This window comes from Coturnix japonica, chromosome 5, assembly GCF_001577835.2.
Source record: "Coturnix japonica isolate 7356 chromosome 5, Coturnix japonica 2.1, whole genome shotgun sequence".
Classification (NCBI taxonomy): Eukaryota; Metazoa; Chordata; class Aves; order Galliformes; family Phasianidae; genus Coturnix; species Coturnix japonica.
In genome coordinates this window covers 48347452-48359728 of record NC_029520.1, presented here as the reverse complement: position 1 = coordinate 48359728, position 12277 = coordinate 48347452, and the positions used below count along the sequence as shown (strand labels likewise).

The 12277-nt window shown below is 38.5% G+C and overlaps 1 protein-coding gene across 6 annotated transcripts in view; it reads left to right on the top strand.

The window, feature by feature from the left end:
- SYNE2 (spectrin repeat containing nuclear envelope protein 2) overlaps positions 1-12277 on the top strand; it is a 156243-nt gene that overhangs the window by 43531 nt on the left and 100435 nt on the right. For all 6 annotated transcript variants that reach the window (XM_015865456.2, XM_015865457.2, XM_015865454.2 and 3 more), the window contains exons 26-36: positions 25-148; positions 978-1135; positions 1510-1657; positions 3066-3664; positions 4508-4687; positions 5224-5374; positions 7458-7616; positions 8294-8455; positions 10504-10605; positions 11166-11366; positions 12038-12203. In XM_015865456.2, the coding sequence (XP_015720942.1) occupies positions 25-148; positions 978-1135; positions 1510-1657; positions 3066-3664; positions 4508-4687; positions 5224-5374; positions 7458-7616; positions 8294-8455; positions 10504-10605; positions 11166-11366; positions 12038-12203 (2150 nt within the window). The remainder of the gene's footprint in view (positions 1-24; positions 149-977; positions 1136-1509; positions 1658-3065; positions 3665-4507; positions 4688-5223; positions 5375-7457; positions 7617-8293; positions 8456-10503; positions 10606-11165; positions 11367-12037; positions 12204-12277) is intronic.

The window sequence follows — 12277 nt, the reverse complement described above, 5'->3', positions numbered from 1 at the left end:
CTGAAAGTATTGTATTTTTTTTAGCTATAACGCACAAAGAAGGAACCTGGAGGAACTTTTACAAGTAAGCAGAGATAAAGTGGCATCTGGCTTTACTGATGAAATAAAGGGCACTTCATGCCTTCAAAATAAATTGCTTGAATTACAGGTAAGTCAGTCTTCATCTTTTAAAAGCATACTTGATGCCTTAATCGTTATTTTCTCATGTAGAGCCCTTACCTTCTATGAATTGTGTATGCTGTCAAGGGATACAGAGCATCCTTACAAGCAGGTTTATTGAAAACAGAGAGAAATTGAGGGTTTAACATTTAGCACAACCAAATTCCTATTTAGCACAGTAGTTTTGCCACTACTGTTGAAGGCAGAAATTGGTGACTGTTTGTAATTTGCAAGATCTAATGAAAAAAAATAGCTACAGAAAACAGATAGATATATAGATAGCAGTAATAGTAAGTGATGGACCATGGCCAGACTGGAAGAGTCTTCAAAGGTGAACCATCAAATGTCAATGGTGGATGTGCAGCATGAAACGCTTCTAGGACTTGGAACTAAAGTATATTTGTGAGAAACTTAAGGTGATGTTACAAGGCACATAATTGTTGTTAGAGATTTTATTATTGTAATTTTTCAGCTCTTCCACTGGAATGAACCCAGAAGCCATCTAGTGTGTTAGAACTTGCTTCAGATCTAAGTTTGAATTTTGTTCTTTCAAAATCAGCTAAAGTGAGATATTTTCTGTTCATTCTTGTGTAAAAATGGCTGAAGCAGACTTATCAAATATTTCTAACACAGAAAATTTCATTCTGAAAAGCTGACAGATTCACATGCAGCTGAAAATTGCGTTAGTTAAGGAAACCCTTAACTAAAGATGACATATCCAGCTTTTTCCATAGAAACTCTTGTGATTGTCACTTAATGAACTGGACAGTCTGTTGTACAGAATCATGTTAAATCAATGAACCCTGCATGTCTTTTAGATGGTAGAGAATGATATCAATTCTGGTTGGACACAATTGGGAAACATCTCATCTACGTTAGAAAACCTCGTGGATGAAGTGGAGCAGGCTGCTATTTCTGAGACAAGAAGCAAACTAGAAGGAGAATGGGCAGAACTTCAGGATATTATAAGTACCAGGTATAAAATGTTTCATGATATTAGCAAAGGAATTGTTCATAGTAAGAAAAATATGTATTTTGAGGTGAAAAGTGCGTGTTGTAGAAAGTGTTTGTGTATTTTTAGCTGCCTTTTGTTTTAACTGCAAAAGACTTTCTTAATTATACATGGCAGATAGTGTGAATCTCTTCAGGCAGCTCAGAGTGTAACTGGTTAAATGAGCTGTGGTTCATGCTGTTTCTCATATTTATCAATAGAAAAACTTGTTTGACCTCAGGAAGAAAAAGAGAATTAGATCAATCAGTCAACTACAGTATCTTTGTGATGTTTCATGCCATGTCAGGTGTGTTTTCTTGCCACTTTCCCAATTTGTGTTTCTTTACCTTTTCTTATAGAACTAATTCTTTAAGGACTGCCTTGGAAATTGTTTTACCAATAGAAAATGAGTCTATTCTTCTACATGAATTAGATCAGAGGCTGAACAAAAAGGGCATCCAGCAGTTTAATCTGATGAACAGTGATCTTGCCTACAGAGAGCTAAAGGTAAGGGAAAATGCTGATATGCAGAGACAGCATCCCAACCAGGACAGTTCTTAATATCTCTAGGAACTAGAAGACTGCATACAGTTTCTCACTTAGGACTTTTGCACCATTCACAATACTTCCCAAAACTTCAGATCTGATTTGTGTCTAAACACATTAATCCATTTGCTTCAAATGCTGTTGTTCCTCAGTAGAGCCACACAGGCACTCTTGATAGGCTCCACTGTAAAAGGCATAGCAGCGTATATTTAATATTTGGTCAGGACTTTCCTTTGCTACAGTTTTACACTGTCCCCACTTGGCTATGTCTCTTTGCAGAGTGATATAAGTAATGTGGTGTTAATTGATAAGCTAAAATAAGCTGCCTTGATCACATCTGCTGAGGGATCTGAGTGTGCTGCAGAGCTGGGCTTCTTAGCTGCTTTCAGTATCTTGTTCCTAGACTCTGCTCTGTCTGCTAGGCGAGGTGGATGTTGTTTTGTTCCTGGTATGTTGTCCCTGCTGAGCACATAGGCTGCTATACAGTACTGAAAGTTTGCATTTGTCTGCCCTTGGCTCTGAAGCTGAGTAGAGTTTCAGTCTCTCAGGCTCTGGGGCAGAGTTCATGTGCACTCTGTGTTTGAGATGACTCCTTCTGGTTGGTCCTGCATTTTTTCCTAGCTTTGCACTTCTGGGGTTTCACAACACTGATGTATGGCTGTTCATCTGAGGGCTACATAATCCTTTAACTAGGTAATGAGCAGGCTTCACAAGGAGATTTTTAGGTGTTTGTGAATCTCCTCTGAAAACACAGTAAAATAAAACATAAAAGGTATTAGAAATAACAGTAATCTGTGTGCTTGCCTGTATTCCCAAGTCCCAGGACTCTCATCAGCTTTCTCTCCTATTTGTCTGGTTGCTGGCAAGGCGATTGGGGTTTTTTCATAATGCTGAATAAATTCTCTGTCAGTGGAATACCATTTTATTTGATTTTTCTCTTTTAACCCATCCTTCACCAAGATCCAGAGTAGGGGAAAAAACAGTTTTTCTTGCTTAACCACCTTATTTAGCACACTACTGTATTGCTGTTCTGCATTAATGACTTCAGATTGCCTTATACAGACTTAAGTTTATATTTCTAACATGATGTTATCTTCTTAGCAAATGTTGAACTGAACATATAGGCACAGCAATGCATTTACCAGTTCAGTTGCATTTGATATTTCCATATCTAGATCTTCCACAGTAACAAATTGTAATGGAAATTCAAAACACCAAAATCCAAAAGCTATTCTCCCTCACACTTTTAACAATATTATATTTATACATATATCCTACTTGGATCAGGAGAATTTGTTTTTCATTGGTTCAGCTCAAATACAGTCTTTCTTTCGCTTACTAACACTGTTGGTGTCTTTGTCTATTTCAGGAGCTACAGAGATCCATATTAAATCAGATTGAAGTGTGCAAACAATTGGAACACCTAGATAGCTCAGCAAGAAATGAATTTAATCCAATAGATCTGCAAGCTGCAAGTAAAATTATGTTTTATTATCAAAACCAGCTTGAAGAAATGAGCCATAGAATGCAAATCCGAGAGACAGTCCTTAAAGATCTGGAAGCTTTTATGGCCTCATTGAGGAAAATTAAGTCTTCCGTCGACCATCTCACAGATCCCGTAGGCCAACCTGAAATACGAGGAAAAACATGGAGAGAGGCTGCACAAGAACTTTCTCATATGGCAAAAGAGGCCCAGTGTTTGGATGAACGCTTGAAAACAGTTGATATCTGCTTGGAAGATGCTGAGTGTGGGAGAAACACTAGCTGTGAAAAGCTTGTTCAGACTTTATCTGAAGAGCTAAAAGTGTCTGGTGACCACTCAAGTGAACAGATGCTTGCAGAGGGAAGTGATTTATACAAGGTTTTTTCCACCAGAAATGAGGAACTCCTTAAAAACATTCAGGATCTACGTGATAGAATTAACAAAATAGGTTTGAAGGATCCAACAGTTCCAGCTATTCAACAAAGGTAAATTGTTTTTCAAAGCTCTTGTAATTAAGAAATTTCAGCGAACTCAGAAGTTCTATGAACTCTTTGCAGTAAAACACTGAAACCTGAATGTATCTTAAAGCCTCTTCATAGCACTGAAAGATTGTGAGTTGTGGTCTGTTCTCTTCTCTACAGCCTAAAGAAGGGAAGCTTTCTCCATTTATTTTGTTTTTAACACCAAGTATGTGCTTCTTTGAAGTACTATTAATGATGAGGAAACAGGAGGAGGCTGATTGTTACAATCATAGTTTTCAATACGATAACTCAAATAGGGAGGCAGCTCTTCTTCCTGAGCACCACGATGTGATCTGCACCCCTGAGCAATAGTGTTATTTTGCCATACCTAGAGTAAGTCATTCATGTGATGCCTGTATCTCAGGTACTATTTCAGAGGAGTTCTCTGCAGCTTTACAAAGGATGAGTAAACAGTTCACTACAGTCTTAGCGTGGGGATAAAGGGAGAGGACTTTATGGTTGTGAAATCCCACGCTATGCCATAACTTATTTAAAGATAGCCAGAGTGCACTTCACATTTTCATACCAAATGATTCACTGTGTTCATCCAGAACTCATTGGCGTAAAGGATTTGGGATTACTTACTCAAACGGCTCTTAGGTCAGTATAACTCATCTGGCAGACTGTCAAATTTCATGATCTGAAAATCAAATTACACTTTTTATGATGTCATTTAATATAGCAAGAGTGCTCAGCTCAGGGTGAAATTTCAGAGAGCTTTGATAATTACACTGATAGAAAAAGAAATCAAGACTTGCTTTAATATAAGCCTGTGTTTCATTATTTTTTTTTTTTTTCCTAATAAAGGATAAAATCATTAATGGAATTGGAAAAGGAATTAGATTGTTCAGCTGTTGAAATGAAATCTGTGCGAGAAATTGCTAATAAGCTCCTGCAGATGAAAGAGGAAAAAGCAGAAGAATCAAATGAGCAGTGCAGAGTTACAGAGAGATCGTGGGAGGATACAAAACTCTTGCTTGCTGAATGGTAAGGAAAAGTTGTACTATTTTAAATAGTATTTTACAATTGAGAAATTTACTTATGAAATGAATAAGCGAATGAGTCTTAAAACCACACTTCAAAGTAAGTGAAATTCTGATGCAGTAGGAAATGTTACTACAGCAATGCTGTGGACTGTCATAATGCCAAGAATGGCACATATGAATTTGCAGCCAAAGCTCATTAATATTACTTATTTTTAAGAAATCACAATCCTGTCATGTAACAGGTATGGAGTGATATGTTGAACTTAATATGTATCCAAAAGAAAAGTCTGGCTGTTGGAGTCTTTTATGCTTGCTGTGAATTTCATGTCAGCACATTCAAGAAGTCAGACTGAATCATATCAAAGAGTGCATCTGACAGAGAGTCAGGAAAGAACTAAGGAACTAAGAAACTTTGTTTGATAAGTGTAAGAGAGTCTGGGCTCCCCATACATATATGTAGGAGAAAGAAGCAGGTGGGAGACTTAGGCTGCTCCTTTATGCATAGCCAATAAATAGTTAATCTCTTTTTTTCAATAGCCAGGAGCAGTGTGTGAGGGCTCTGGAGCTCCTGAAGCAGTATCATAGCTGCAAAAGTAGTCTAACCAGCATCATCCAGAAACAGGAGACTGTGCTTTCACAGCAAAATTCGTACATGGGGAAGGACAATTTGAACAGACTGATAACAAAGGTGAGTGAAAGGAACTTAATGAAAAGTTACATAAACAAATAAAGTACCTTTCCTGGGAGTGTGGGAGTGTTGCTGTGTTTAAGGTTGTATACCTGGACATCAGTGTGAATGTCAAGTCCTTGCTTTCGCTTTGGCTTCCAAAGTACTTTCAAGGACTATACTCTCATGTTAGATTGATGACCAGCTTTACTTAGTAAATCATATTCTTATTAAAGGGGGATTTAGATCAAAAAAGAAAAAAAAAACTGTTTTGATCCAGTACCAAAACAAGATGAAATCTTGTTCTGCCAATAGAAAAAACATGTTCTGACATCAGTGAGACATATTTTACCTGTACTCTTTAGAACATTTTTGCATTTTCTCTCAAGTTAAAAACCTTCTAGTAGGTAGTTTGCAAATATACAGAAGCAACAAAATCCATTCACTGCTAAAGGGATGGTTTAAAGCATTGTAAATGCCTCAAGCAAAAATAATATCTAATGGAACTCCGTGGGGATTGCTTGTTTATCTGCTGCTGTTGTAATGTGTAACCGAGAATGTAGATCTGCATCCTCTCCCTGTTCAGGTCATAGACAGGGCTGCAGGGTTTGTCTGCACTGCGCAGTGCTATGTGGAGGTTTTCAGCTAACCCTGAGAAAGAAGCTGAAGAACAGAGCTGTAAAGCTGTGTCAGCATGACACATCCACTGAAGGACTGGACCATCATAGATCTATTCTGCTTCCCAGGCTGGAGCTTGTGTACCTTGCTGTACATCATTACCACCTTGCTCAGAGCCTGCTTGAGGTTGCCAGCATGAAACTGCACAGTGATGCAGACTTCTGGGTGCCAGAACTGGCCTGACAATTCAGTATTTTATTGAGCTATAATTTCAACATTAATCTCTGATGTCATACTGACTTTTGTCTGAACCACAACACAGTTTGGTCAGCAAAGCTTGACTTCTAGCTACGTTATTTTTATGTAAACGAATGCAAGTACTGGGCCTACGTATCCATAGCTAATGGACTGTGGAACAGCAGCATTTCCATTGTGACCGTTTTGCTGAACAGGTTTCACCTTTCCTGGCTGGTTTACATAACAGGCTGTTTAGATGCCATTTTTAAGTTTTCTGATGAGACACCAACCGTAGTTCAGGAACATTTGCTCTCAGCCAGTGCCTGGGATGATTAAATTTAAGAAGGAGCATAAACATTTTCTTCCCTCGTGGTGGGTACCTGTGTGCATCATCTGCCCTTCAGCTCAAGCAGGATCTATTCTTGATTTCACAAGCAGGACCTCTGGCACCTCATGTTGCCTGAGCTTCCACTGCAGGAGAGCTTGCTTGCATGCCCAGCCCCTAACCTGTTGGAGACCCTTTGCTTCGATTACAGCCCATACTACTCTGCCTGTTCTGCAGCTGCTACTCTGCCATCCCTCCCCTTATATCTGGTTGGCAGGGTCTGTCCAATGAGATGCTGGTCATCTCTGCGAATTAGCTTTTAATAGCCTAACGCTAGAGGTCAGTGTTTCATTTCCAGTAGGTTTCCGTGTTGTTTGTAAACACTGATGTTACAACCAAGCACAAAGAGGCAGTCTCGTGTTTAAGTAGAAAATAGCATAAAAAGGACAGTTTTATTTCTGGCAGTGGCATATTTGACAATTATGAAGTGCAATCTAAGCTTTTGTATAAGTAGTTCAAAACGCGGGGATCAGTGCCGAGTAATGAGGATGTGAGACAATTATTACATGGTATGTTGTTTATTTCTGTTACTGAGATGCTGTGTTTGGATATACGGTCCCCTTGTTACTTTTAAATCAAGCTGTGCTTTTAGGTCTTGTAGTAAGAAGTATGCTATCCATAGTTCTCACTCTGCTGTTGTGCTAGCAATGAGAGAATGAAGAGGAAGATGTTCTTATCAGCATGGCAGGGATACAATGGCAGAGAATACATTGCTAGTCTCATCATATTCTGTAAAATAGGTTATTTCCTGTAATGCTGTTATATGTTTGAACTGAAAGTAACAGCACATCACTTAAAATGTTTTGCTGAATAAACTGTTTTAAGCAAACGTGCTTACAAATATCCACTTGGTCTCTTTCACAGATTGAAGAGGCAAAAGAGGAATTTAATGATCACGCTGAAGATGTAGACAAAATAAATCAGATCTGCAAAAACCTTCAATTCCAGCTCAATAAAATGAGGAGCTTTGAGGAGCCTCCGTTTGAGAATGAGGCTAACATTATTGTGGACAGATGGCTGGATGTATGTAAAAAGTAAATTATCGGGGTGGTCTTATCCGCCGTGCATTAAAGTAATTGATTCTGACTCATGTGTAATATTTGGAATAAATTAAGTGCAATATGGCAAAGATTCTTAAGAGAGAAATCCAGAGCAAGGTTTACAGAGTGCCTATGGGGGTAATGCTTTTGATAGTTTATATCATGGGCAATTTTAACATTAAATGACTGTGGGAAGTGAAGAAAGGCAATGTTTGTGCTTTCAGCATGAATCTTTAAGCTTCCATAACAATTTCAGTGCATTCAGACTTTGGAGTCAGTCGGGAGAATTACAGTGCTGGTGCTGTTGGGGAGAAATGTTTGCCATAGTCAGTCTAAGCAGTGCATCAATACCGAGATTAGATGGTATTTACTGAGAGTAGATAAACATTAATGAGCAAGGCTCCTTCCTAAACCTGCCTTAAAACTGGCAAGCTGCCGTTTTGATTGGTGTATTTAGCGACATGTGTAGCAGGGATTTAAATATCTTCTCCATGACTGGTTTGCTGTGAAGACACATGAGAATTTTTTCCCTTGCTGCACATGTTGTTTATGTGGGTGGTTTTATTTTGCTCAGATTACATTACGCTGCCTTTGTTTTTAGAATATAACTCAATGTTTTGTGTGTCTGTGTGTGTTTTCCATGTGTAAATCTCCTGGTAGATCAATGAAAAAACTGAGAACTACTGTGATAATTTGGGAAGAGCTCAGGCTTTGTGGGACAAACTTCTTGGTTTATCTGGCACAATCGATGCATGGGCAAATGCAGAACTTCAGAGCACAGAAGGCCGTTGTCTGACTGATGAGGACCTTACACAGCTGAAGGTAATTTGAATGAAATTCTTTAAATTCATATTGTAGTGATGTGGACTTCTGACTGGAAACATGCAGATCTCAAAGAGACATGTGCTCTGCAAAAGCATTGGGAGCCCTGATGTTTGCAATTCTATTGGCCTGGACAGCTTTACTGAAGATACTGCATAAAATATAGGGGTCTTGGAAACTAATATGTGTGTGTATATGTATGTACAAGCTTTGTGGGTATGTTAGATGAGCCTGGGCAAGGCCTGCTCATGCCCCTTTCACACAGATTCTAGCATTAGCTCTAGGGATAGGGGTGCAGATGGATGTAGAAACACATGTACCAACTCTGTGTCGTGGAAGAGCCTCATATACTGGGGATAAGCATTTTAACTTCTGACCTTACAGTCATAATGAACCAATTGTGCTGCTCTGTTGTAGTTACAGCCATTCTTTACTATACAGGAGTAATTTCCTGCTTGAGTGGGATTGAAACATAACTAAGTCCCATAGTTACTAGTTTGAAAATATGCAGGAAGCTTTTCCTCAGTGTTTATATGCTACAAATGCCCAGTTTTTCATTGTGCTTACCTGCAGTGCACTTCTTAGTGCTGCTCGTTTGTTTTAATTTGCAGAGCAATTAAAAGCCAAGGTGTTCTTGTTATGTGGATCTTCCCAGTGAAACAGTAGTATTCATGCTGTGCACAGGTGGATGTTCTGTTGTTAGTGTTGCTTTTACCGCTGTGTTGTTAGAGTTAACCTGGGGCTGTTCAGGTCCCTGAGGGCTACACTAAAAATACACCAGCTGGCAGCTACATCTTAAAAGCTATTTTGTTACCTGGAAACTGCTGAAGCCCACAGTGATGTGACCACTTCCTCAATGTGCCTTTCTGCTGGTGCACAGGAAGGGCTGTACTGGAGGTGGCTGAGGTTACTACGCTGCTCCTGCGCAAGAAGATAATTCTTAAAAGGAAGGGAGGGAAAGGGGAATGAGGAGAAAAATTCTCTTTGCCATGAACTACTGCATGAGTTGAATAGCAGATTCAGTTCATATGAAGTTTTCTAAATTTTAAAGTTTCCAGAGGGAGCCAGGTTCATTTATATATACATATATATATATTTAAATATATATTCTGAAACATATTTGAATTACAAGCCCAGTGCTGCAGTGTTACACGGGACAGAAACCCAAGGTCCTTTGTGACCACTCAGCAGAGCACAGGTTCGTGTATCCCAAAAGTACTGAGTAATGAATTTTTCAACTGTATATTTAAAGGTAGTTTCGATATGTGAAACATCAAAGAAGTCCTTTCCCCTGCAAGCACGATGGAAATGGAAGTACTTCTAAGGGCTGCAGGGACTGGATGGGTCTTGAGGATTCCTTGTGTAGAGACTGCAAGTGAATATTTTGTCCCGAGGGAATTTGGAATCCTGAAATCAGACGCAGTGTGATTACTTTTGGAATGCACTGATTCATAAGTTGAAGCTGATATTTTACTTCCACATTATTGTATAGTTCCAGAATCCATTCCAACAAGTCAAGGTTTTTTTGTATATGAGGAGACTTATATTAAGAAAGCAGAAACAGGATATGTTTTATTTTATCTCATCTGTACCAAAATGCGTAGTCAGGGGACCAATTCTTGACTTAAGTCTATGATATCTGAGACTATTTCAAGATATTTTACCCTTTTTGTAAGCATTAAGAAAAGCATTAAGAAATGCTTAGAACAAACAAAAAAAATCCCACAAGGATTATTTACCTGCATCTTTTCTTGGTTAATATAGAAGTAAAATAGTTAAGACTGTTAAATTTGTGCTGGATTTGCATTGACAGCTACTTTTGCCTGAGAAACCTGGAGTGTTTCTGACCCCAGAACCAAAAATTGTCAGCCTTAAATTTCTACAATGAAGATCTTGAAGTAAGCGACTGTTGGACCAGTGGGAGCTGTATATGCTGAAACAAAGAGTCAGAAAATGAGAGATATATTTTTCTAACAGAAATGTGAAAATTAAATTTAAGAGAAAGAAAGTTATAGAAGTGTGGTGGTTTTTTTTTTCCCCACCATTAGGCATGCATATGCGTCCAGGAGCAGAAACTCCAGAAATTTGACAACACAGTGGCTGAGATAGAAGAACTTCTGAATAGTAATGAACCTCCCCTGGAGCTCCAGGTAGGAAGATGATTTTTCAGCTGATGTTAAGGTATTTGTGACTACAAGACCTGCTTCTAGCATCACTTTTGCCATAGAAATTTCTCAGTTTGACTTGCCCAAAGATAATTGTGGATATTAAGGAATTATTCGTCTTTTTATGTTAATGTCACACATCAAAGAATGAGTCCTTCTCCACTGTTTGAGACCACGTGAGCCTTCCTTGATCCTTTACCAATTCTCTATTTGGCTATTTGTGCATTTGCCCTCAACAGACAGTGAAGTCAGAGGAGTTCCATTGAGTAAAATTGAGTCAGCACTGGAGTACACTAACAAATAAATATAGTGGCAAAGTAAATGCATCACTAATGAAAATAAACAGAGATTATTCCTCCTCAGAGGAGGGCTTAAATAGTATTATTGTTCAGTTTGTGGGGTGGGAGGGAAGAAACTGTAGTTGAAGCGTCTGGACTGCAACTCATGTAATTGCTTTCTATATCTATTGTGAAGTCCTGCAGCATGATAAGAAATCAATCTACTATAATTTCTTACACTTTTCTTTTTTAATTCCCAATGTTAAGGTTATCAGATCATCTATTGTGCAAAAAATGGAGTTAATAAAAGACCTTTTGACAACGAAGCAGCGTACCAGTGAACTCAGTGTGAATACAGCAGAGCTAAAAGGAGACCTTGATCTGGCCAAGACACAGATTGGGATGACTGAATCGCTTTTAAAAGCTTTATCTCCTTCTGACACCTTAGAGATCTTTACTAAATTAGAGGTAATGTGTCACCAGTTAAGCATCTTTTACAATTTTGTTAATTGTTTCTCTCCTGGGTACATCTTCTTAAGTTTTTCTCCTGTAGCCATGTTGATAGAGTAACCCAAGAGGAGAACTTCACTTGAATACTTCCTAAAGATGCTGGAAACATGAAAGAAAAAACAATTTTCACAGGTTGTTATCAAATGTAGTTAGTTAACTCTTGCAGCTACTGAAAAAGGTTAGTGGTAAAAATTCCAGCATTGTACTAATCAAGATGTGTTGAAGCAGATGTGGCAGTACTTGGTTGCTGGGTTTAAATTAATTCTCCCATCTGTCCTGAAGGCATCTTTCTATCTGCAGGGACTTTACAGACTGCCTAAAACATTGAGGAATGGAATAGTGCATGTGTCAGCTAAGGCATTATTGGTTCCAGTTATTACATGCTCTGGAACGTACTGTGTTATGATGCCTCTCACATGTCTGTGTGATGAAAAATATACACCACGGTGTGATTATATACGCGTAGAGATGTAAACACACAACTAGTGCTTATTTCTATCAACCGTATTCTTTCTTACTGTCATTGCACATTAAGAAATTATTTTGACGTACAGGCAGGAATAAACCCCTTTGTAAAAGTCTGTGATTGGTACCAAGGCAGTAAACTTCTGCTCTTCTTTTAACATTAGGAGATACATCAGAAAATTCTGCAACAAAAACATCACGTGACGTTACTCCAAGAAGAGACGGATTGTCCCGATGTGGATGAATTAAATAAGCAGCTTAAATGTGTCACCGATTTGTTCAATAAGAAAAAGCACGTGTTTCAGGACCACTTTATAGGTGTTTTGAATCGTAAGTGAACACATGGCACATTTATGTAGCTTTCTCAGTTTGTAGGTTCCATCTGAATCAGTTTTGTTGCAAAA